Source organism: Ambystoma mexicanum, chromosome 10, assembly GCF_040938575.1.
Source record: "Ambystoma mexicanum isolate Mex_15411 chromosome 10, UKY_AmexF1_1, whole genome shotgun sequence".
Taxonomy (NCBI): domain Eukaryota; kingdom Metazoa; phylum Chordata; class Amphibia; order Caudata; family Ambystomatidae; genus Ambystoma; species Ambystoma mexicanum.
In genome coordinates, this window is record NC_090932.1 from 1,499,376,610 (window position 1) to 1,499,402,759 (window position 26,150).

The following is a 26,150-nucleotide window of genomic DNA, read 5'->3' on the forward strand; positions in this document are numbered from 1 at the left end:
TTCTCAGCATCTAGGGTGACAAGCACCGGGTTGCCCCCTCTTTTCGCCGCGGGCTCCATCAGATGCAGCATTTTGCGCAGTGTGCCAGCCACCTGCCTTCACCCGAAAGAACCCCACCTGGTCGGAATGAACCAATTTTGGCATGACTCACCTCCCTCGTGGCCAACATCCTATTAAAGATCTTGGCATCAACGTTTAGAAGGTATATGGGGCAATATGATTTACAGCTCTTACTGACCCCCCCACCCCCACCTTAGGCATGACCGTTGTTAGTGCTCTAACAAGCGAAGGGGGCGTCCTCCCCGAGGCCAGAATGTTATTGACCAACTTAGCCATGTGCTGGGCCATACTGCCCGAGTACGCCTTATAACACCTTGCTGTGTACCCATCGTCCCTAGGGGCCTTCCCCAACTTCAACCCATGAATCGCCCTCAGTACCTACTCATGGGTAATCTGCATCTCTAAGTCTTCTACCTCACACTCGCGTAGAGTCGTCTGGGGCACCCCATTCAGATACCTATCCAACTCCCCTTCCTCGACAACCATTTCTTCCCCATGGACTGTCCATAGAACATGGCAAATTCCTGCAAAACCTCCCCCGTGGTGGAGTGTAGCGACCCCCCCACCCCTAGAGTTCTCCACTTCAGTCATCCACCTGTCAGCTCTTTGCCCCCGCAGCCTCTACGCCAACAATGCGTCCACCTTGTCCCCCCTCTTAGTATCGTTGTCAGAGGAACTGTAGGCCAGGGACCACCTTCCCCACCTCTAATTCCTTCAACTATTGTTGTTTTTGCCTGGCCAATTGAAATTGATCCTCATCCTTCAAACCCAAATCTGACTTCCCGGCCTCCAACCCCCAGATCTCACCCCTCATCCTCTGTCTGGTGGGTTCTAACCCTCTTCTTGGTGGCACCCTCTCGTATCAAGAAGCCTCTACATGTGGCCTTGGCGGCCTCCCACACCATCCCGGGTTCCACCTCCCTGGTGTCATTGAGGCTAAATTATTAATCTATAGCCGCCCTCATTTCCCCGGCAAAGACAACATCTTTTAGTAGCCTGTCATTGCAGCGCCATAGGGATTCCCTTGTTCTATGGCCTGTCATCGAGATTTTCATGTCAACCATGTTGTGGTCTGACCAACTAATGGGCATAAGTTGACTAGTTAAGAGCTTTTGCCCATGTTGCTGTTGTATAAACCAATAATCATTCCTTGTTCTAGACCCATGGGATGGGGGAGAAGAAGGTAAAGCCCCTAACCTAGCCCTGATCACTCATGTGACCAAGGAAGCCCCCCCCCACCCCCTCCTGTACTCCCACCTCCCAGTTGGCCATCGCTGCCACTGTGGTCCATGCACTGGTCTGCCCACATGTTAAAGCGCCCCTCCGCCCCCAGCAATAATAATTCCACCGGCCGGCTGAGTATTTCCACTATGAATTGGGACTGACCCATGTTCAGGCAATATACTGTGGCAAGGATCACCTGTACTTCTTCCAGGATCCCGGAGACCACCAGGGCCCTCCCATCAGGCTTCTTTCACACCCGTGGTTTGCCTAGCCGGATTCTCCATCTAAGGACTATGGTATGAGGGCGAGGGGGGAGCCTGGATTCCACCTCGACTTTATTCCGCACTTTGCATGGCCCGGGGCCTCCTTCCACAATGCCTGCTCCGCCTAGGCCAGGCAGCCTCCACACCAGCCAGGGGCTGCGATCTGCCGTGTCACCCATCACCTGTTGCATACCACTGCTTAGCACTCCGCAGACGCTCCTTCAGCAACCGGGGGGCAAACCAAAACCACTATCTGATGAGTGTGTGGGGGAGCTTGGTCTGTATGCGGCCATCTTGGTCCTCACCCCCTGGTGGTCTCCCCACAGCATCTTATTCACGCACTACTTCAGGCGTAAACTCCCACAGACGTTGGTGCACAGCAATCAAAGATGCCTTCTACCAGGTGTGGGCAGCTCATCCACTCCTGGTGTGGTTTATTTATTTGCATTTTGCTTTGTGTAGGTTTACATTTTCATATTTTCATTAATGTACGAAAAAAGGAAGAGGATTAGATTAACTACTCTAACCTTACCTGGTTCTAGGCGAGAACCCTGGCTACTCCACGGCTGTTTATGGGCAGACAGTGGGGCCTGGTACATTTGGAAAGAAATCCTAAGTAGCCTAATGCAATTTAGGCTGACTAGGCAGATTAGTTATGCACGTATCTTACACATCACATTTCGCGAAGCAGATTAGTTATGCACGTATCTTACACATCACGTTTCGCGAAGCCCTCAATGCGCTTCTCTATCGTCAAATAAGTCTGAAAAAAGGAAGCGAAGAAGAATAGCTGAGGTTGTTTTGAGTTTAGTATGGACCACATTGGACAGTTCCCCTGCATATAATTTGAGTAGAAAGCTTTCCGTTGTATAGCCCACCGCTTGCTCGGAGCGGTGGCCTGATCCAGTTTCTCCGGGCAGAGCATGCCATGTCCTGTGCCAAACGATGAAAACAATCGGTCGGCTTTTGTGGTCGTCAGAGATCAGGGAGCCACAAGAAATGGGAGTACCCTCAAGGGTAGCTTTCAAAATGGAGTGTCAGTCCCACGTTGGCAGCAGATTGTCGCGGTTACCATAGTTTCCAGAGAGAAATGCAAGCGAGAAGGTCCTGAATGTAGCTATTCGTTCTCTGGGGTCCAGCGCAGTTGGGTAAGCACCGCTCAAAGGCAGCCTTTATCTGCCCCTGCCCATGTTCTCCAAACCCTCTCACCCTTCTGCCTGCCACCAAACATGCATCGCCATTCTCCAGTATCTGAGCACTACCCTCTATCCATCTGACTGGCACGCCCTCGAACATTGCTGCGCCAGCATCTCTAAGCAGTGGCTCCATTGCTATGCTTTCCAAAGTTATTCTAGCAGATGGAGCCCTGCTTTATTCTGGGTTGTCTTGAGCCAGCTGTCTGACTGCCTCTGGGACTGTGACTTCCTTTTTCTATGAGGTTTTGGAATATATTGTGGGAATGTGGTATTTCACAGTTCGCTTGGGGAGCTCTGATACAATTTAGTACAAAGTATGCCGAGGCCCATCGGCGCCCTATTTGCATTCATGCGGCTTTCAGGGCTGGCCAAACTCAAAGAAAGAAAAGTCGGATTCTCTTTTTGATAGTGTGGTTTGGGGTTTTGTATAGCACTTAAGCTGTAAAGGACTTGAACACTTTCTGACTCGCAGGTAGGGGATTGTGGCTCCCTGTGTGGTCTTTAAGCTCTGTTTCTGGGTAACAAATGGGGTTTGAGGCATTTGGCAATGTGGGGGGGGGAGGTCAAATCAGGTTCTACTAAATGCATGGTGGTAGCTACGGTCCGGTATTCAGAATACACTCTTGATTAGGAGAAACAGTTTTGGGTGGGTAGTGTGAAACTAGGATAGGGTACAACAATGCAGTGCTTCTCTAGTGATTGCTGTTTTGAATTCTACTCTCGATTTGACTCAAAGGCAGGGTCGTTTTTCGAGTAAGTAGGTCACTTGGGTGAATTGACTCGTGTATGTTTTCACACTTGCAGCTGAGTTCTGGATTTTCGGTGTCTGGTCAGTTTCTCACGGAGACTAGATAAAATTGCTGCAGCTGAGTTTTGCTGTTCTATTCGCTTATGGTCTCCTGACGTTTTTCTTCTAAGCATGTTTTCCCCTTTTTGATTAAGGGTTGTGGTGGTTAGATCATGTAGGTAACGGTGTTGATCTTCTTGCACGGGTGGCCAGGCCAGCCCCCAGTTCCACTTGCTTGGCCAGGCCACAATGCTTTTGGGTGTGCACAATGTCTCCACATCCATAGATGCAGTGCTCTTATGATCCTGGCTGCAGGACTCCCACCTAGTATTATCAGCTTTAAGCTGCGGAAACCAATGGCTGAGCCGAGATGCCAGCAGCCCGAGCTATGGCCTGAGGACTAATGGGATAATTAAACTGAAAAGCAGAACCTAGGCAAACCATCCAGTGATGCGCAACAGAAGAAATGGGGTTCAGATGAGATACCGAGCAAGTGGACTCGTCGGAGGGTGGTGCACGGACATGCCATCCGTGCCATTGGTCCATTTCTGTTTTCATTGTAACAAGGATGCTCCAGTGCTGTGATCTGCAGCTACGACATCCATTGATCCTCGAGGAAAGTGCACCCATGACTCCCATTGCTACAGTGTGTAACCTGTATGTTTTTATTTTTCTGGGTTGTAGGTCTTCCACCAGATACACTGCAGGGCCACCGAGACCGGTTCCACGAACAGTTCCACAGGTAACGTCAGCACTTTGGCAAGCATGGGTTTGATCTGAAATCTGAGGGACCTTACGGCTTGATTTGAACTCTCTCCTTTGCTCCTCCCCACCCCCCTCTTCTGCACACAGCCTCCGGACCTTCTTCAAGCGTGCGTCAGAGATGCTGTACTTCAAAAGACTCATCCAGATTCCCCGACTGCCAGATGTAAGTGCTTCGTGGGCCACTCGCTGTTGGGCGGCTTTGCTGGTCGCGTTGCGTAGGATCCTCCCTTGCAAGGGCGGAGAGTTCAGCTGCATGGTTCTGTCTAGGGGATAGCCGCAAGCGTTCCCTGTTCAAGTCTAGATACGAGGTGTAACCCGAAATGATCCACAGGATCCAGAAGAGAGCCTCCATTCCAACATCCAGCTCCACCTCACGGGCAGAAGCCAAAACTGCATGTGGCTCCTTGTAGGGGCTATCAAAAGAAGTATGGCCCAGATGGTTGGGCCACACGTGTTAGTATGGCAAGGCATGAGATTAATTCACACATGGCTAGGCCTCTCTCCAAGGGCTTAGTGGAGTAGAACTAAATAATAGAATGCGATTTGGATGGTATAGCTCTCATTAGTTTACAAGGTATAGTCGCAAGCATTTCCATTATTTTGCCTGCCTTTGAATGGTCTCTCCATCGTGTTTTCATAAATACATTTTTAGGGCAGAACCTGTTTTCAGGAGGTGAACGGGCAACACACAGACTTTGAAATAGAATAATGAACAATTGCCCAAATCTAGTTCACACTATGACCGCAATGTGTATCGAAAAGCATAGGTCTGAGACTGGGCAACACTTTCATTGGCACCTTGAGCACTGACTGGCCCACTGTGCCTTCGTTCATCCCGGCTGGCCCTTCCATTGCTGATCCAAGGGCGGCACAGAACTCCTGGGAGGTTCGGTCTGTGGTTTAGGTAGCGCAAGCCTAGCTAGAGGGTTCTGGAGGACTGTACATGCATAGGGCGGGGGAGGGGGGGCATAGAAGTCAGCTGTAACCTATTCTCATCAGTCTGATGTCCGGTAAAGATACATAGACTTTGGAGCGGTATGTAACGGATTTAAAATATTGAGTATCTGGGAGGGGATGAAGCTGGGTTGCTGTTTAATAATTATTTGCCTCGATATGAATTTAATTCTACATTTTTGGGGAGTAGGGTATTTATGCTGTTTAAAATGGTTCCAAGAAGAAACCGGACCAATTTGTTATAGCAGTCTATGCAAGTAAGTGACCACTAGGCACAGTGGCTGTGCCCTCAAAGCGGAAGTCCATCACACCAGTTTGTTTAGCTCAGTTGTGCTAATGTGGGAGAGGGCAAACCACATGCAATCAGCCCAAACTATAAGGGACCATGTCCCCTAAACTGCTGCGTCTTCTCTTCTACATAAGGGACAGCAAGTGACCTAAACTGCTGCGTCTTCCCTTCTGCATAAGGGACAGCAAGTGGCCACAGATGTGTTCCTGCGGGCCCGGGCGTTGTCTGTAAGTTACAGCCAGATGCCGGGGAGTCTGTTCATAAACACACCTAGGTTTATTTGTCAGATTAGAGAAAGGAGTAAGAGGGGGGTTCAGTGATTATCCCCAGGCAGTTTAGTCAAGTGAGCAATCTCTCGGTATAGAACTCCTATCTGAATCCACAGCCAGCATCTGATCCGCTGGTCTGTATGCAAAACTCGCGTCAGAACCGGAAGTGTCTGAGGTAAAGGAAGGTGTATGAAGGGCTCCATGTCATTTCACGAAATCAATTACTTGGTGGTAATTTACTTTGTGGAAATCGCTTCAAATTGTTACTTTGATTTTTTATTATTATGGGGGGTTCCCCACAAGCCCCACTTCACTATCACCCCTACCCGAACCCCTCCCCACCCCCTTGCATACCTTAACCCGCAAATATATACATATATATTGGAAATAATTCGAAGAAATGTTCACACAGTAAATTACCACAAAGTAATTTACTGCATGAAAACAACTGGAGACCATTTAAAGATGATGTAATGGTTTCATCAGTCACACTATCGAAAGATCTTTCGAGGCCTTAATCTGTTTGGAACTATTAAAGATTGTCAACTGGCCCACAAAAGTAGGCTTTTTATGGCGAAGGCTAATTTTTGTTCTTTTGATTTGTTTTAATGGGGGCAGAATCCACCAAACTTCCTGCGGGCTTCGGCACTGGCAGAGCACGTGAAGCCTGTGGTGGTCATACCCAGTGAGGCCAGCGAGCCCCCCGAAGACGAGGAGCCAGAAAGCCTGATTGAGATCAGCACTGCGCAGCCTGTGGAGCAGCCGGTAAGTTGCCAATGTAAACATTCACCGGTTTCTCATCTTGTGCCATAAACTCAAACTGCACATCTTGCACAGCCAAGAGATCAAGCTGAGCCCCAAACCAGATACAGACGGGAGACCCCTCTTAAAGATCTAACCCTGGAAACAGCTATATATGCGAGATACCGCTGGGAGGTCAAGGGGCTGTGCCTATGTGAATCTGTGTGTATACATTTAGATACTCCCTATAAACATACAAATACTCTCACAGCCAGGGGTTGCTAGGTCTCGAACAGACCCGGGGCTACGCTGATGTCGGAACTGTCGGGAATGGGGGAATAGCTAGCCTTTTGGTGGTAGCTCCTGAGATTCTATCCGGGGATACAACCAAAAGATCAGCGGCTATAGCCCCCTTAGCCCCCTGCCCCCCTAGCAACGCCTCTGGTGTGCCACGTTGGCTCGATCCTATAGAGCACATGTCCTTTCTTATTCCCCACGTTCCGCCTTTTGTTCTGGGTCTGTCATGAAAAGGTCCCCACATCCCGGGTCTAAGCACCGCTTTTTGCCTGTAATGAGTTTGCTGTATTTGCACATATTTCTTCCAGGTTTTAATGCTTTTCTCGAAAGCGTCAAGAGTGATTTTGGTTGGCCTTGTGTGGTAACTTTAACAAGAAACTGTACACGAACACATATGTCCGAGTAGTCCCCTGAATAGGCACCTTGCATTGGTTGATGAGATGTCTGGATAGGAGGTACTGTAACCCTTGTGTAGTAGGGAGACATTGGGGACAGCAAGAGAAGGCAGCGCTGTCACGTGGCTAAAGACTTGCAGGTCACAGGATTATGGAGTTGGGGTGTATCCATACATAAATAACCAGAATATCCGAGAAAGGTAGGTTGCCTCTAGCCTATTCGGAGACAACACAGCATTTGTTGAGCTGGGTTGGCATACTCTGATATTGTGAGGCCCAATGTCTGCTTTGCAGCTCTGCTTGTACCAGCTGCAACTGCTTTACTTCTCCTGGCACCCTAGGTACAAGGAGTGGCGTTTTCTTATTCTATCGAGATCCTATGTTCTGACCAATTCGGTCCTGGAACAAGGCAATGGATCCTGGAACTTACCTGCAAATTGCAAACATTAGTAACTGGGCCTAGTTCTTGGCTTATGGAGATGAGCCGTTTGCAGGGAATGGGTTTGGCGGTAGTTCCCCACTATAAGGAGAATCCACTTTAGATTCACTTGGGCACAGGAAGCGTTGGTTGCATCCAGTCTTTTGCAGGAGAGTGACCTTTTGAGACCTTTACATGATGAAGGTGGCGCCTTGGCTGGAGTAAATCTGACCAACTGGGTATTTTTCGACAGATTGGAAATGCACACGTGTGCCCAGTGATCAGCATAGGATATTAAAAGGGCAGGGCATTTTCCATGTTTGGAGGGCACCGAACATACATTTGAAGGGCAAAAGGATAGTTTCAGGGCAAGAGGGTAATTTTGCAAGGCAATCGCATAGGTAAAACAATTCTACTTAACAGCCTTCGCTCTGCTGCCTGTGAGGGTCAGACGGTTCTCCAGGCAGAGAGTAGATGGCAGATCACTTTCCTCTGCAGGTGCCTCCCTCTGGAAACGCCTCCCCGCCACTCAAACTTGAGCCGGACCACCTGAAGTTCCGGAAGCAACTCAAAACCTTCCCTTTCTCCTCTGCTTTCTCTCCCTCCCTCCCCTGCTGACCTACCTGTCTTCTGCATCAACTGGTTGCTTGGTTACCCTCAAAGTCTTCCCTAGGTACCTGGCTCCTCTTGACTGGTCTCCACTGCACTGCCTCTTGCCCTGTCACTCACTAGGGGCTGTAAGTGTAACCTCTACAGTCCCCCGCCTCCTTGCACTTACCCAGAGCCACTCTGTCCTGGCTGCACCCCCCCATCCCCTTGGTACTCCCCCCCCCCCCCCCCGCACTTGCACGATTTGAGTGAAACAAGGCCTAGTAAGATCGTTTGTCTTGTCCTCCCTCCGTACCCTCCGTTGTCTTATCGCGCCTAGAAACACACGTGTACAGGCGCGTTGTAAAGGACATGATTTATATCATGTTGCTGATTGCCTTTAAATGGCAGGTCTTGTGCTCTGCATAGGAGTTCCAAGTAGATCCCTGAGAACAGTTCTGGTCAACTTCCGTAGTAATTCCACCTGAGTGGTTTTGTCATCCCAAAGAAAGCATTGATTGCAAGCATGGCCGTCAAGATGATGCTCATTCACCAAACCTTCTGTGCCGTAGTAGCACTTCATGTTATCGGGGGTATTGGGGCAATGCCATGAGAAGCGCGCTGCTTGGTTAAAAGGCTTCCCCAGGCTGATCTATCTCATGGTGATTCAGTAATCCCTTGATGGGTAGCTTAGTGTACTGGGTATGATTGTGTAGCCAGCCCCAGACTGGATGTCGCCACAGCCCTTCTTCCTTGTTTACCCTGCTAGGGAACCGGGTGCTAGCGGCTCACATTGCCCTGATGCCCCTTTTCAAGCATAGACCCAAGTGTGCTTAGCATAGGTGTGCTTATGCGGGGCAGGCGGCAGTCTCGCCTGGAGGCAGCGGATTGGCTATGCCATTGGTGTTTGGCGTGCAGGGTGTTTACTGCTTTTAAAGCGTGGACATTGGGTTTACAGGTTCTGCGTTGCTTTACTCGCATTTCACATCTCTACGGCGACGTCATTCTGCACGTGTAACCTCTTTACAACGATGAACCCCTCCTCGTAATGTTCATTGACTGAGTGGAGTGGCACAGAGCAAGAAACTATCCTGGCCTAGGTCTCTGCAAGCAGAACATCACCCGAGCTCAAATGCACCCATGTCTAAGGGCAGCAGGGATTGATAAACCTGAGCTGCAAGTGGCTCCTGGGGTGTAGGACTCCACCAATTGAGGAGGGGGGGCTTCTTCTGAAGAAGGGAGCCAGTGATCTAGACCCAGCGGGCAGCAGAATTTTCATCAAGGTCGGGTTCAAGCAATGACTCCTGTTCCATCCAGCACAAATGTTACTGACATTGGAGTACACTGCTTAGGGATATAAGCATTCTAATCAACACCGGACTCCAAGGGATTGCACATTCCAAAATGCAAACCGTGAGTTATTAATCCTATTGCATAATCTCACATAGTTCCGAAATATCAAGAGGCATATTTCTGCGAATACTAAGCAGCCATTATGTGTGGAATGACGTGCATTGTAGAGAGCAAAGACCATTGTTGGTTTGACATACAATTATTGGGAGGGGCAAAAGAGTGCAAGGCAGTAAGATTGAAGACCCTCCCCTTCCTCCCCCAGATGTTCCTGATTGACACATTTTGTGAAATCGTTCGTTGGGGAGGAAGGATAGCTCAAGGGCAACACGTTTGTCTTGGAAGCAAGAAAACGCAGCATAACACAGGTTTGAATCCCCATCCCAGCTTAGAAACCACTCGTTGGTATTAAGCGCGTAATGACAGAACAATTATAAATACAAAAAGGAATTGCTTCCCTGCGCCAAAGCAGATTAATATAATTTGCTTGTTAATTTTAAAAAATGTTTATGGTAAATTGTACTTTCCGTTATGTTTGTTGTTCCTCCGTTCGTACAACCATCATTTAAAAGTTCTTTTTAAGCAGTAGTTGTTGTTGAAAAGACATTTTCTTTTATAAGGCCAACACACGTGTTTCATGATTTGTCAAGGCCAACAAGATCTTAAACTGAATACAACTTTGTTTCCGCTCCTTTGAATGAAGAAAATAATTGATGTTCAAAATGTACTATTGTGAGACTCCCGGGAAGGATGATAAATATTGCACCCAGTCAAAAAACTCAAACACAAATAGGTGTGTATGTATATACACCATATTGAAGGTGAGTGACCGCTGTGGAGGAGTTCGGAGCCCAAGACCGCGAGGTAGGTAAAGGCAATGCTATTACACTAGTTTTCACTGTTTGGGGCATGTCTTGCAATGGACCACCACACCTGTTTTTAAAAGGCAAATTGTAGCCTTTCTTTTTTTTAGTTCCCTAGCGCACATCCTTTGCTATAATTCACTGGGTCTCTGGGTCATACTGCCCCCAGCCAATGACTGCCCTCTCCCTAAACCCCGCCCCTGGCAGCCATCCTCAAGTGTTGGGAGTCCTCGTGCTATGGCTCTCGAGCTGTTACTGCGTTTTGCGCTTTTTCAAAGAGATTTCTCATTTTTCGGTTTAATCGAGCCTCAAGCTCCACCGGTTCTACTTCCAATCAACGGGGACCCATTTCGGATTTATCTACGCCCCTCAAGGGTGAAGTTTTCATCGGGTTACGCTTCTTGGAGGATTCCAGAAGTTTCTGAGGCCTACCTTGTGGATGAGAAGAACATGGCCCAGGAGAAGGGAAACTGTTCAGGATCTGCCCTGGATGCAACCTACAAAATGTGTTCAAGGAGGACGAGCATTCGAAATGCCTTTACTGCCTCCATGAGGACAAAACGCACGTGGAGAAGGACTGCATTTTGCTTTAACGTGACGGATCGGACGATGAGGGATCGCCGGACCCGTGTCTCCAACTGGCTGGAAGGCAAGAGCCCAGCAGGTGAGAAGAAGAAGTCTGAGCGGTCTTCTAAGTCCTGTGAGGGCGCCCCGGCGACGGGGGCCCAACAGAAGGCAAAGCACTGCGAGTCCGCGGGCACCGGGAGCGCTGAACGGTCGGGCTCCTCGGCTGCCAGGCAGGGCGCACCTTCACCGACGCCATCAACCGGGAGCCAACGCTCTGGCTCGGGGAAGAGAAAATCCGATAACCTTCTGGAGAGGCCCCAGTCGATCTTGGGGGAACCAGCCGAGGGGGAGTGAGGCGGTGACCCTCCCCCTAAGGTGAAGGCCTCAAGTGCGCGCAAGGTGTTTGATTCACCCGGCTAAGGCCTCTATCGAGGGAGTTGCTGCGGTCCTGGCAAAGCCTGTGGAGGCTATCCCAGTGGAGGCGACCTCGGGGCCCAGAGTTTCCCTGCCTCCGCGGAGGGAATCCTCTAAGCCCATCGAGAAGGCCCCCGTGAAGACCCCGGTGGAAAAAGAGGGGGGGGCCAGTGGCCGTTACGGACACGGACACAACCTCCGAGGAGGAACTGACCGAGAATTTGGAGGAGGCCCAGCCCCACGGGTGGAATCCCGAGGAGGGGGACGACGAGAGCGAGGGCGGCAACGACGATGAGGTTCCCGTGGAGGAACAACCGTCGCTCCCGGCACGCCCGTCGCAACTCGAGCCTCAGGACAACTCGGCGGCCATTTTGATGGCAATCCAAGCCTTATGCACGGAGATAAGGACGAGACTGCCCCTACCCCCCTGACGGACAACCCAGCTGTACCAAGTCTGTCGGGAAGCCCTCCGAACAAGAGGAGGAGAATTCATCCAGTGCCACTTCAGCCCTCACGGGCTTCTCAGCCTTTGGCGCCTTCCCCGATCCCGAGGGACAACACGGGAATGGGAACAGACACGGCCACGATGGGGACGGATGACGGCGGTGACGACGGGACTGGCCTCCCGTCTCCGTATCCTCGGGCGTCCCCACCCGACGAGATTGGCTCCTTCCACGCCATGATTGCCAGGGCATCCAAGCTTTTTCAACTCTGCCCTGAGGAGGAGAAGGAAGGCTTCCTCTACCAACGGCGCAAGGCCAAAAGGAAGACGGTCCTCGCGGTGCCGTTGCTGGATGACATCTGGGACGAGGGACTTGCCCTCCTCAAGAACCCGTCCGCGACACCTGCCAAGAGGGACTGGTACGAGAAGAAGTACCGGGTCCCCGATGCCACCCCGTTGTGCCTTAGGGCGCAGCCGACCCCGGATTCGGCGGCCAAGAAGAAAGCGGGGGGGGGGATCGGCTTCATCCTCAACTTCCCCACCAGAAGGCGAGGGAAAGAAGCTGGACGCCGTGGGACGACGAGTCATCTCGTCGGCGGCGACGATGATTAAGGCAGCCAACGCCCTAGCGATTGTGGGCCGCTACGACAGGGAATTGTGGTACAAGATCGCCCCCCCTGTTGGACAAGAGGGCAGACGCCCTGGTGATCATACAGGAGGGTGAGGTGGTGTCGGACCACGCCATAACTGTGGCCACGGACATTGCCGACACCTGTTTTCCGCCAGTTGGGCAACAGCATTTGCCTTCGACGGCGGGGGTGGCTCAAGGCGACGGATTTCCGCCAGGACGTGCAAGCCAAGGTTTTGGACATGCCCTTCGACGGAAACAATCTGTTTGGAAAGACTGTGGATGAGTCACTGCAGGCCATCAAGACCGAGACGGAGACGGCTCAGGCCTTGGGAGTTCAGCAGCAACGGCGGCCACCCTTTCGGAACTCCGGAGGCAAGCAAGGTGCCTCCAAAGGATTCGGCGGTGGCTCCTCGACCTACCGTCAGGCGACCCGCTCCTCGTCGCAAGAAGCCTACAGGGGACGAGGCAAGTCTGGTGGATCTCGCCGTCGTCGCCAGGGAGGCCAGGGCGGCAAGGCTGCTTCCAAGCAAGACTGAACCGGCCGTCGCGTCGGGCCCCCACTGAAGCATCCCGGTGGGAGGCCGGCCGACAAGGTTCGTCACCGTGTGGAAGTCCATCTCCACCAACCGTTGGGTGCTGGATACCCTGGCCCACGGGCACAAGCTGGAATTTCTAAAGAAGTGCCCCCGAATTCCTCCCGTGGCCAGGAAGGAAAACCACGTCCCTCAACTTCTGTTGGAGGTAAGGGCGATGCTCAAGAAAGGAGCCATCGAGCTCGTCCCAAAGAGGCTCCGGGGCTCCGGAGTATACTCAAGATACTTCCTCGTCAGAAAGAAGACAGGAGGTTGGCGTCCCATCCTGGACTTGCGTCGGCTAAACAAATACAGCAAGGAAGGCGACTTCCTATCGTCGTTGGATTTGGAGGATGCATACTTTCACATCCCCATCCTAAAAAGACACCGAAAGTTTCTCAGGTTCGTAGTCCAAGGGCGGCACTACCAGTTCAAGGCCCTCCCATTCGGATTGAAGTCGGCGCCCCGGGTGTTCACCAAGTGCCTAGCACCAGTGGCGGCACGGCTGTGCCTGCAGGGGATCCACATCTACCCCTACCTGGACGACTGGCTCATCCGAGCAGGGACAAGGGAACTCGCCGTAGAACACACGGCAAAGACCGTGCGGCTGCTCACGGACCTGGGATTCTCCATCCCCAAATCCCACCTGGTTCCGTCGCAGGTTGCGCTGTTTCTGGGAGCCAAGCTCGATACAGTAGCGCAGTTGGCCTCGCCGTCGGAGGAAAGAACGCAGGCCATCCTGGGCAAGGTACAGCATCTGCTGGCCATGGACGTGGCCAGGGCGAGGTCCATCAAGTCCCTTCTCGGATCTGGTGCGCCTGTGCAGGCTTCAGATGCGTCCTCTGCAGGAGTTCCTCGACGGCCGTTGGACGCAAGTGACGGACAGCTTCGAGGACAAGATCTCGCCCACCGAAGCATTCCGCCATGCAATTCGATGGTGGGGCACCCGCGCGCATCTCGCCGCGGGCACAAACTTTCAGACTCTAGCATTCCAGGTGATGGTGACGACGGATGCCTCCCCGGAGGGGTGGGGAGCGCACACCAGAGATCTTCACGTGAGAGGCCTGTGGCTCCCGGAGGAGAGGCCACTCCACATCAACATACTGGAGCTCCGAGCAGTATTCTGGGCCCTCAAGTCATTCCTCCCGTCCCTCAAGGGCAAGGTGGTGAGGATCTTCACCGACACCACCACCACAATGTTCTACATCCGGAAGCAGGGAGGAACCAGATCCCCAGCCCTGTCCAAGGAAGCCCAGGATCTGTGGCACTGGGCTGTTACCCTGGGGATGTTTCTGGTGCCTTTTCATCTAGCAGGGATAAAATCCACCATCGCCGACTCACTCAGCAGGGAGCTGTGCTCGTGCCACGAGTGGGAACTACGCCAGGATCAAGTGGATCATCTCTTCCGGCGATGGGGCAAACCCCAAATCGACCTGTTCGCGATGGCGACAAACTCCAAGTGTCAGAGGTTCGCCAGCAGGTTCCCCCAGCCGAGGAGCATTGGCGATGCTTTACCGTTCCCCTGGGACGGCCTGTTCCTGTATGCGTTCCCGCCGTTGCTGCTCAGGATCATCAACCAACTCAAGAGGCCCCGGTGCAGGATGATCCTCGTCGCACCGAGGTGGCCGAGACAGATATGATTCCCGGACCTTCTGGACTTGTCGGCGTCCCCGCCAGTCAAACTGTCGGCGGACGCAGATCTCCTCTCCAGGGAAGGAGGTGCCATTCTTCATCACGACCCGGAGTCGCTGATCTTGCAGGCCTGGCTCCTGCAGCACTAGAGTTTGGTGGGTACGATATCCTGGCTGACTGCAGAGAGGTTCTTGCAAAGGTCAGGGCGTCCTCAACTCTCAAGTGCTACGGACACAAGTGGAAGAGGTTCTCTGCCTGGTGCCGTGCACAGAAGATTGACCCTCTATGGATTTCAGCCCCTCAAGTGCTACCGTACGTACTGTCGCAGGACAAAGCTTGACTAGCTCACGCTTCCATCAAGATACATCTGGCAGCGATTTCCCGATACACCAGAACTGCAGGACGGTCGTCCCTGTGGTCTCATCGCCTGGTGAAGGAGTTTATGAAAGGACTGTTCCGATTGTTCCCACCGGTGAAGGCCCCGGCGTGGAAGCTCAACGTGGTGCTGACCAGGCTCATGGGCCTGCCATTCGAGCCTTTGCATTCAGCTCTGTTGAAGTTTCTGTCGTGGAGGACAGCGTTCCTTGTGGCCATCACCTCTGCACGATGCATGGGAGAGATTCAGGCCCTTTCCTGTAAGCCTCCATACTTGACTTTCCACGAGACGAGGGTGGTGCTGAGGACGCATCCCTCCTTCATGCCCAAGGTGCCGTCGGACTTCCATCTCAACGAGCCCTTGGTGTTACCGTTCTTTTTTTTGTCGCCAGCCGAGTGGACTTTGCACTCGCTGGATGTAGCTAGAGCGCTGAAGTTCTACGTGGACCGAACTAAGAGTTTTCGGAAGACATCACAGCTGTTTGTGAACTTTGGACCTGTGAACCAAGGGAAGGCGCTCTCGAAGGCTTCCATTTCCAGATGGCTCTCCGGCTGCATCATGCACTGTCACTGGTTGGCAAACAGACCGTTGCCCGGGCGTCCGAGAGCCCATTCGACCAGAGCGATCGCTGCCACCACAGCGTTCTTGTCCGGTGTGCCCCTGCTGGACATCTGCAGGGCTGCTACGTGGAGGTCAACTAACACCTTCACGAGATTCTACTGCGTCGACCGGGATTCCAGGGAGGAGTCCAGAGTCGGCCAGGCAGTGCTGCGCAACCTGTTCGCCTTAAGGTGAGCCTGGTGAGGAGGTAAGAGATGCTTAATGTTGAGTTTTATGTAATGCTTAATGTTGAGCCTTGCCACCTCCCATGGTTGTGCATGTGTGTACTGCTATGTATTCTTATATTCAAGAGCATGTGAATCCATGCCAGACCCCATGCTGGAGAAGGAACAAGTTACTTACCTGTAACTGTTGTTCTCCAGCATGGGTCTGGCATGGATTCACATGTGAACCCTCCCTCCTACCCCTATGCAGCTCTTCACTTGGTCATACTGCCACTTTACGTGCTACCAAATCTGAGTATGGCTGCCAGGGGCGGGGCTTAGGGAGAGGGCAGTCATTGGCTGGAGGCAGTATGACCCAGAGACCAGTGATTGGTTACTACTAAGAAAGACCAATCAGAAACGAAACTGATACTGATTTTTTCTTTACTGAGGATTCCCAGCCTGACAACGGGGAATATTCATGAGCATGTGAATCCATGCCAGACCCATGCTGGAGAACAACAGTTACAGGTAAGTAACTTGTACCTTTTCTCAATGGGCACCCGGAGTTGCATGATTGATTCCTCTCGGCAAATCATAAACGAGAGCCTTGAGCGATTATAGCCAGCATGGCAACATTCCAGCTGGCCCAGGGGAATACATGATCAGCTTTGGGGCTAGACCCCTTTCATCAGGCCCTCCCGACATGTACCCCTCCCTACCTGTGTAGCGATCTTAAACCATCCCCTCTTTCGTCCCATGCTGACCTGTCCGCCTTCTCCCCTCCGAAAATGAGCAACAGACTCCACTCCCTAGGCTGCCATGCGTCCGCTTATTGGCGGCCATTACCAAGTGGCTTTTTACACCCCACTCTTTTTGTTCAGCCTTCCATGCATCTCTGCTTAGCACCTGGCCCGGCGGCTGCTGGCTGGGTCTTAATAGCCACATTGCCCAGAGCTGCTGGGGAATCCGGGATATTATGGGCACACAGCCCCCCTTATACACCCTCGGTTTACTCGGGTTCACAAGTCAGACTTGCAGGCTCGTAAGGTCCTGTATGGTTTGCAGCTCTTGCCACTATTGTTTAATTATAGTTGTTGGGCTCATTGTGTTTTATTGGTTAAATATAACCTTTTTACACCAATACAAACAATGACATTAAAACACAATTATTCTCATAAAACAAGATATCAAATTACAATATATACATTCATCTTCATGAGTCAAAAATATCAGCAAGATAAAACCGCAGATCATTAATATACATTTATACATTTTCCTTGATGAATATCTTTTGCCATATATAATAGTAAAATTCCTAACCAAGCATAAATAAGTTTCCAAAATTGATCATTGTGCAAATATCGCAAGTCATAGGAGAGCTTCCCATAACCCTGTTTATGGATCTATGAAAATGCTACAATCCGTCTGTAAATGTTGTGCTGCTTCTACTTCGACATAACCGCTCCGCAAGCGCAATATTTGTACAAGCACCCATCCTAGGAAGGGGAGGCAGTTGGGCTCATTTGGGGAGTTTTAAGGAAAGTATTAAAAACAACCCTTCAAAGGACTTCCACATCACCCCCTGCTGGGGGACCTCCGAAATAAGAATCTTTCTGAAGCCCAGCTTGTTTCCTTAAGTTTCCCCACGACCCTCCTGCACTTTCACTAGTCCCTTTGTTTGGTTTCAGTTTGGTTTCAGGTTTAAAAGAAAAAATCATAAACGTCCTTAAGGAAGGACAAATACGTTCTATGCCGTATGGCACGACCTGATGCCCACAGATTTGTTCATTCAAAACTCACAAAATAGCATTGATTACATTTAATATTCCATTACTGCAAGCGTATAAATGGCTAAGTAACTGGGAACACACTTTCCATCTACAATGTCATTGTGTACTTTAAAAACACCCTGTAAATAATAGAATTGACTCCAGTGGCCTACAAGGTAAACATATTCCCATTCAATTATAAAACCATGTAGCAGGCTAATTCGTGTCTATTTATCAAAACGTTTCAAACCTTGCCATAGTATTACACTCTAAGAGCATCCTTTTTGTAGAACCAGACTCCAAATCGAAACAGACAACAGCAATTTGGGATGACTTTTTAAACTACATTTCATTGGCCATTTAAGCTGAAGCCGTCCACAGCTGGACAACACTCTCTACTAGCCTCTGACAAATGAAAAGTCGTCCACCCCTGTGGGCAAACCACTTTGCGCTCCATTGTGGGGCTAGAAGTGCTCTTCATAAACGCTGTGTATAATTGAATCAAATGAATAAATGAAAACCTCTGCAAGTCAATGTTAGTGCATAAGATAAATACAAATGCATGACGGTTTTATGATCTTATCGTAAAGTTTGCAAACCTGGATCTAAAGAATATCAATTCCATATAAAAATGCCTGAAACCCAGCAAAAATATAAATAACAGAGTTGACATTAATGTAGCTGGCAGTCTTTTAAATAATTAGTATTCTCGCTAATTCAATTTGAGCACATAGAATTATTATTGGGAAGTTTAATCTGCATGAATAACTCGGTGCAATATTAAATTAGCAAATATGACTCGAGTAAAAGACTGTCTGCTTCTTGGGTGCTTTCTCAACGCTTTTCAAGTCTATCCTTAAATTTTCTTCGGGATAGGGATTGCATGCTTTCCTAGAAATCATTAAAAAAAATAAAGAAATCAAACTCATAGGGGACGAATCCATTTGTCTCGGGGCAGAGGGAGAATATTCCATCTTTCCGATAGATACTTATATAAACTGGAGCATGACCAAGGGAAGTCAAGCGGTTGCAGGGATCCCTGCTAGATGAAGCGGGTGCAGGGATCCCTGCTAGATGAAGCTGGTGCAGGGATCCCTGCTAGATGAGGTGGTTGCAGGGATCCCTGCTAGATGAAGCTGGTGCAGGGATCCCTGCTAGATGAGGCGGTTGCAGGGATCCCTGCTAGATGAGGCGGTTGCAGGGATCCCTGCTAGATGAGGCGGTTGCAGGGATCCCTGCTAGATGAGGCGGTTGCAGGGATCCCTGCTAGATGAGGCGGGTGCAGGGATCCCTGCTAGATGAGGCGGGTGCAGGGATCCCTGCTAGATGAGGCGGGTGCAGGGATCCCTGCTAGATGAGGCGGTTGCAGGGATCCCTGCTAGATGAGGCGGTTGCAGAGATCCCTGCTAGCTTAGAGATGATTTAAATATCTGAGGCTTCAGATACCAAGTCAGTGCGGCCAAGTTCGTTGTTAATTTTATTTGACATGTTTTTAATCAATTTTCAGTCTTTTTTAAAGGCCTTTATGACATTTTTTAAAATTATCATAATTCACTGTGGATGTATTTTAGCACGGGGGCGGGGAGGGAGACAATTTCCCGGCATTCTCATTTTTTCTTCAGCCCTTCAGGCTTCGGATTTGAGGGGAGCCTGGAGCTATTTAGCTCCTGCTTGTAGCCTAGAAGAGCCTGGTTAGCTTGACTGCAACAGCTACCAGGAGCTACCTTGGGCTCCCCATGCTAACTGGTGACAAACTGACATACACATGTCACCTTTACTCTGTGCTTTTGGGATAATCTATAAATAAACATTAGGACACATCTGATATTTAAAGCACAAGGGGTCATAAATAAAGGGTAAAGTGATACGTTTGCATTGTATGTTGAAGTTATATTTGCTGCAAGATCCGTATTAGCTCCTTGTTCCTCAGTTGGTAGCTCCTGCCCCCTGGTTAATGCGGGATACCCAGGAGGAGCTTTTGCCTCCTGCTTATCCAATCTAAATGTCGACCCCTGCACCCTTTTTGTAATGTGGTTTTGCTTGCTCCCTGAGAAATTAACGTTGTCAAGTTTCCTAAGCTCAATAAACCACGCTCGCTGTCATCACTTTCCCCTTATTTATCATGAACTCATTTAGATGTAAATATTTATTCAGATGAAAATAAACTAAGATGGCCACATAAGACCAATCCCAAATTCCCCAGTCCTCCCGTAGGGAGAAGCCTTGGGCTGACCACTCTGCTATTGGTATTACTGATGACAGAGGATTGAACAGATCTAGCGCTAGGAAGTGTTCTTGCTTTAGCTGCTTTTTTGTTAAATCCCCCTGAAGCCCAGGTGTGCCGCTACCCAGTATCTTCATGGAGTGCAATAGGAAGATTCTGCAGTGGCCCCGCTGAGCCCCAACCTGCATATTCTTACTGGAGTTTCCCCAGTTACTGCTGCCAGGTGCACTAGGTAACCCAGCATAAAGGGGCAATTGACTCCCCTGCGAGTACTGATGCGCCAGCTGAGCAAGGGTAGGCCAATCGTTGGTAGTTGGGGATCCCTTCCTAAAACCCATTTGGGACCAGGGAATAGTTGCCACATCCGGACTCTTAAAATTCCGATTGACTTTTCTGCCTTCCATCTTGCCCTCTGACTTGGAAAATTGAGGCCGGGAATACCCCCAACACCTCACTTCTGTTAGCTCATGGAACCCATTCACTCCCATAATTGTAGATTTCCAAAAAATGTAACGATTTCCACTTTTGTAAGTCAACAGTCCTTTGTACTGCATTAGGAACTACTTGGGTTGCCTCCCAGTTCCGAGGCTTGTTCAGAGTGCGTTTTGGGCCCCACCCTGTAGTAAACGGAGCTGCAGCACTTCCTCTCTGTTCATGAACAGCAAATCGGCTAATATTTAAGAGGGAGGGGCTCCCAATCAGGTCCCCACAATGCGTTTCAGATTCATTAGTCTACCTCTGCATTCTTAAAATAAAATGCCCCACCTTGCACCGTTTTCATTTTTGATTTGAGACATTTCTAGTGTTTTGAAGCAATACCTGGCCCTGTCTTTCTCTTTTTGTTTTGTGGTACTTTTTTAATTGAGTGAGCACCCGGCTCCAGTCCGCTCTTGTTTTGGCACCTGTGCTTTTTTTATTGCAAATTGTTTGCACTGAGCACCCTACAAGAACAGCGTCCCTTCATTTGGGAAGATACTTTGCCACAACTCAATAGTACATGATGTGCCTTCCTTCACACCAGGATTTGTTGCATCATGGGGGGAATTGAAGGATTAGATGGCGGGCTTGAATGGAACATGTATATGCTATGTCAATGCTTTTACCTGCATCTAGCTGTCATTGGCTATTGGCTCTGCAGGAAAATGTATGAATATGAGATAGAGCCCAGGAGCTCTGCAGACACCTTGGATGGGGAGGGGCAGAGAGCTGCAAGGTCCTAGTTTATCCTGGCCCTCTTCTCACTGTGCTCTCAAACCTCTAGCTTCATGCCGAAGCTTGCTTCCTTTCACTGCCATCCCTCGTTTTCTCTTATTCACCCTCCTTACTGCCAACTCCTCTCTCATTTCCTGCACAGAGCTTTGAAACGGCCTGATCAAGAGCTAAATGAGAAACATGCAATGTTATGTATGAGCTCGGCTGCATCACCATTGAGGTCTATGCGTACATATATGGCATTTGAAAGTTATTGGCAAATATTCTTTACTTTGTTTATTTAATAATGTGAAACAGTTTAAATATAAACTTTATACATAAATATAAACGAATGATGAATTTAACAGATAATAGAAAGAAGATAGAAGATAAGAGAAATAAGATTAAAGTAGAAATAAAATATTATTATAAAAAACAGAAGAGAAAGAATCAAGGAAACTCAGGCAGAATTGGGAAGACAAAGACCTCATTTAAAAAGAAAGACAACTAATAATTCTTATCGCAAAATTTCATAGATGAAGAATCAATCTATATGACAATAACATAATATTGCTACTATAGCTAAAAACAAAACTGTAAATATTCTTTACAACACCTTTCTGTTTGCTTGTTAAAGAGATTGGTTTCTTTAAATGAAGCCACTGCCAAGTTTAGTCACTTGTAATGTGCTCTTCAAAGACCATTGCGGTGTGGGACAAACTTACTAAGAAGACTATCGGAAGAAAATGAGCGCTCTGAACACACGAAAGGATTGCGCAAACATGAGATTTATGAACAAGTGACCTATCGCCAATGGGGCGAATCTAATTGAGAAAGACCGACTGCTATAACAGCCACAGAAGTACAAAGGAAACTTCTATGACATGCGACTTAAGGAGGGACAGTGAACCCAAGTTTAAAAAGAAATGAATGACAGAGCTCACTACTAATCAGTCTTCCTGAAGAATCTCCAATTATGAAGATTCCAGTAACTGCACCCCCAAACCATATCAGCCCAAGGACTCTATGCTGAGAGACTTGAAAGAAAGGAAGAACAATAGCTGTACTTCCCAATAGCCCAAGTGACTAACACCTTGTCTCCTGAATGTTCCAGACTAACCATAGAGAACAGAAACATGTTGAGAGCCATACCCCTTTATACTTTGTTGATAATAGGGTGTATCCAGTAATTACATTGTGATAAATTGACAACATGATTGAAATTTACGAGATCGTTCCGATTTTTCATTCATTGTTAAAAAAAATCTTTACTCTCCAACACAAGTTTTAAGTCTTCGACTATTTTTTATATTGTTTTTTTTACCTGTACTAATTAACATTTATTGATGGACTTTTTTAATAATTGTTTAAAAAACTTTCTAAAATGTGTGTTTAACCTACTTTCCTGGTTTCATTGAACTGTTATTATAACAATCTAGCTACCTTTTCTAAATAATGAAGCTCTTCAAAGCAGCACCCATTGGTTTTGCCTAGAGACTGCATCAGTGCATACGGGATTTCCAGTTGATGGTGTAGTCCCCTCCTACTTCTAACCAATCGCTGCGTGACTTTACCCCGTGCTCATGGCTGCTGGCCTTGCCAGCACACTCCTCATGCGCTGTCATGAGCGGGTTGCCTTTTTGCTGTGTAAAACTATCTTTGCTGTTTTGAGGCTTGCTATTCATCTAGCCCTTGTGTTGCCTTCAATTTTGAGGCCTACTATGTTTTAGATACCTACAAAGAGTTAATGCATGTGTGTGTATATACACATAGATATTCAAGGAAAAAACTAGTTGCAGGGACGTTAAGGTGAGAACTTAATGCAACAAAACCCCTGAAATTCAGCTTAATCTAACTTAAATTTGCACCCGTGTTGCGCAGCCTATGACCACAATGATGACATCACAGATCACATCACTGATGACATCACTAATTACATTACAACAATAACTGGCATTAAGCATGTCCTTCAGCCATGGTCAGTGTGCATGGCCAAATGGATTTTAACACATGCATAGGTACTAGTCATGGCCTTTAGTTATGGACAGTGATCACAACCTTCACCCATGTGCACTGAATATTTTAAAACACTAACAGCCTACCAACCATAGATTTTGGACTTTACCAGTGGCTACAGCATTCAACCGTATCCACTGCATATTATATACACTGATCAAGCACTAGCCTTGAACTTTAGCACAATAGTGGTCAGTGGCCACAATCTTTGGCTGTAACATATAAATGGGCCACTAGCCATGGTCTTTGACCTTGAGCAGTTTGTACATCTTTTGGCCATATCCACTGTATATTTTAAAATAATGAAATGGAATAGGCAATGGCATTCGGCCGTGCCCACTGTATATTATATACACTAACATGCCACTAGCCATGTTCTTCAACACAATACTAGCCAGTGGCCGTGGCCTTTGGCCGTGCTGAGTGTATATTCGAACATATTAATGGGCACTAGCTATGGCCTTTAGCCATGGCCACTGACTACAGCTTTCAACGTTGCTCAATGTATATTTTAATACAGTGATGGGCTACTAGGCATGGCTTTTAACCATGCACATTGGCATTTTTTTTTAACACTAACCGACCACTAGCTATGGCCTTTGGTGCTGGCCATTGACCCCAGCCTTTTCTGGCCAAGTCCACGGCCTAAATTAATATTAAGGTAATCAAAGTTTTCATGAGCTAACTTATAAATTATGTTCTTTCTCATTCCATTATTTATGTAATTAGTTACATACAATGTGATGAGTGTTGTCACCAGTGATGTCATCAGTGATGTGATCTTTGATGTCATCATTGTGGTCATAGGCTGCGCAACAGGGGGCGCAAAGTTAATGTGGATGTAGGTGAATTTCAGGGGTTTTGTTGTGTTAAGTTCTCACCCTCACGTCCCTGCTACCAAAGTTTGTTCCTTGAATTTCAAGGGTTTTGTTATTCCATAGATTTTTAGAATGCTTCCAGACCACTAGCATGGTTTTAGGCCATGGCCAGTGTGCACAGTCTTTGGCCGTGCCCTCTGTCCATTTTAAAACCCTTCCAGACCACTAGCCATGGCCTTGGGCACAGCTGAACACTACCAAACATGTCTGCTCTATATTTTAGAACACTTGCAGCCCGTCGCTCAAAGATGTTAATCACTAATTGATTTCGTCCTGTATTGACCGTGGTATTATTATGTATAAAAGATTGCAGGCTTTGAGAACTTGCAATGTTTTTAGGCAGTGTGCAGTGAGATTACATTATTTGCCATGGACCACAAACTTTGGTTAAGCAGCGTGCTCCAAGCCCCTTGTTTTATGGCCAGTTGTTTGGTGACTGTTGTAATACATCGCACAACCCCAACTAACCACATTTAAGCAGTACGGAAACAATGAAAAAACTGACCGGCTGCAAGAATAACATATGCCCAGGTGCTTTCTGCACCCATAGCAAAAATCAAAAGCTTGCACCCATGAATATCCGCACAGTAAGTGAACATATATCTTAAAGTGAAATATACAAATCTAGTTCATTTGTCCTTCCCCTTAGGAGAAAGTGACCAAGACAAAATACAAAATAGCATTGGACTTGTCTGCACTGGGAACATGACAACCTGAGTAAAATCCTGGTAGCCAAATACTTGAGCAAGCTTGCCAAGCTCAAAAAACCCCATGTTTTGCAACCGCCCTCTGAAAAAAAGTTATGCTCCTCACTCACGTGTCCTTTACTAGTGCCCTGAAAACCAGCCACAATAAGGGGATAATAACTGCACCAGTGTCCAGGATTGCAAACTCTCTTGCCACATCATGGGCAAATACTCATGACTTACTTGCCTTCTCAGAATTTCCCCTCCTCACCCACATGTCTGGCTTTCAACAATACTCTGCTTTATAGTGCTAACTTGTAAATTACAAATACCATAGTGTCACTCAAATATATACATCCTTATAGCACTGTTAGGTGAAAACTATACAATTGTGGCATTGACTGTGAGACTACAAATACCAGAATGCAATTCCGCAAATGGCAGAAAAGTGGTCTCTAAGTGCAAAACTTTCAAGGGCTAACAGTAGCCATACGGCCACCCATCCATGCAGTAACCAGGATTGACCCGGCTTAGCTTCAAAGCGAGACTGACACTACTTGGCTTCAAAGCAAGGAAAGGGCTGGACTGTGTCTCTAAGTGGTCTTGTAACTTTGGTTCATTTATCGGCAACATGGCCTGAGGAGGCTGGCCCCTTCCTCACGTTGAAGCTAAGCAGGGTCTGTCCTGGTTACTGCATGGATGGAGACCTGGATGGCAATCGGGACAATGATTTTTCACCCCCAACGTCACTATAGCTGTAATAATATCTTTAAAAAAAAATAAAAACTGTAACTGTGGGTACTGAACTACACATATACTCCGCTATCTGTAGTTATTTATAGCCTGGAATGTAGTCGCGAATATCGGAAAAACTGACAGAAAGAATATGCTTTCCTGCCCCCCAGGACCTCACCAAGTGCCCCCTCATCTGTGCCAGCTCCCCCCACTCCCTAGAGGGCCTCCTCGCCTCCACTGCCCTCTCCCTTTTCCCCCACAACACACCATGTTTCTGTGACGTAGTTTGTATTGAGATGTCGGTGATTTGCTGCTCTAGCCGAGGCTACAGAAAGCTTCATGTTGCAATCTCAGTCCCTAGACCCACTCTAACTCCCAAATTTCACTTGGTGCCCTCTAGCCACCCCACTCCCCACACCTCTAGCCCAATGGCATTCACATGTTTTTTGACCTGCAAATAGCTTTGTTCCCGCGTTTCATTTTCTCCTACCTCTCGCATGGAGAGAAAAATAAGATGGCAGTTTTTTCCTTTCTGAAAACCATGATCCTGCAATGCACTATGGCAGATATAACAAACTATTTTTGAAGGGCCCCCCCTGCCCCCCCTTTTCTGTCAAATGTTTAAATAACTACTGCACGGAATCACCCCAAACCATGCATGGATCGTTAGTCAATGCTTCAATGCCAAGTTGTTTTGAACCTGGTCCAAATCCGTTCAGCGGTTTGGGCTGTGCGCTTTGGCTAATACTGACATGGTTTCTCTATGGGAAAATGAATGGGAAGTAGGCCGT

At 48.4% G+C, this 26,150-nt stretch overlaps 1 protein-coding gene across 1 annotated transcript in view; it reads left to right on the top strand.

Annotated features, from left to right (window-relative positions):
* The window catches only part of HIP1R (huntingtin interacting protein 1 related), a 541,423-nt gene that overhangs the window by 301,396 nt on the left and 213,877 nt on the right, over nt 1–26,150 (top strand). Inside the window, exons 9-11 of the mRNA XM_069619635.1 lie at nt 4,215–4,272; nt 4,383–4,458; nt 6,426–6,572. Of these exons, the coding sequence (XP_069475736.1) occupies nt 4,215–4,272; nt 4,383–4,458; nt 6,426–6,572 (281 nt within the window). The remainder of the gene's footprint in view (nt 1–4,214; nt 4,273–4,382; nt 4,459–6,425; nt 6,573–26,150) is intronic.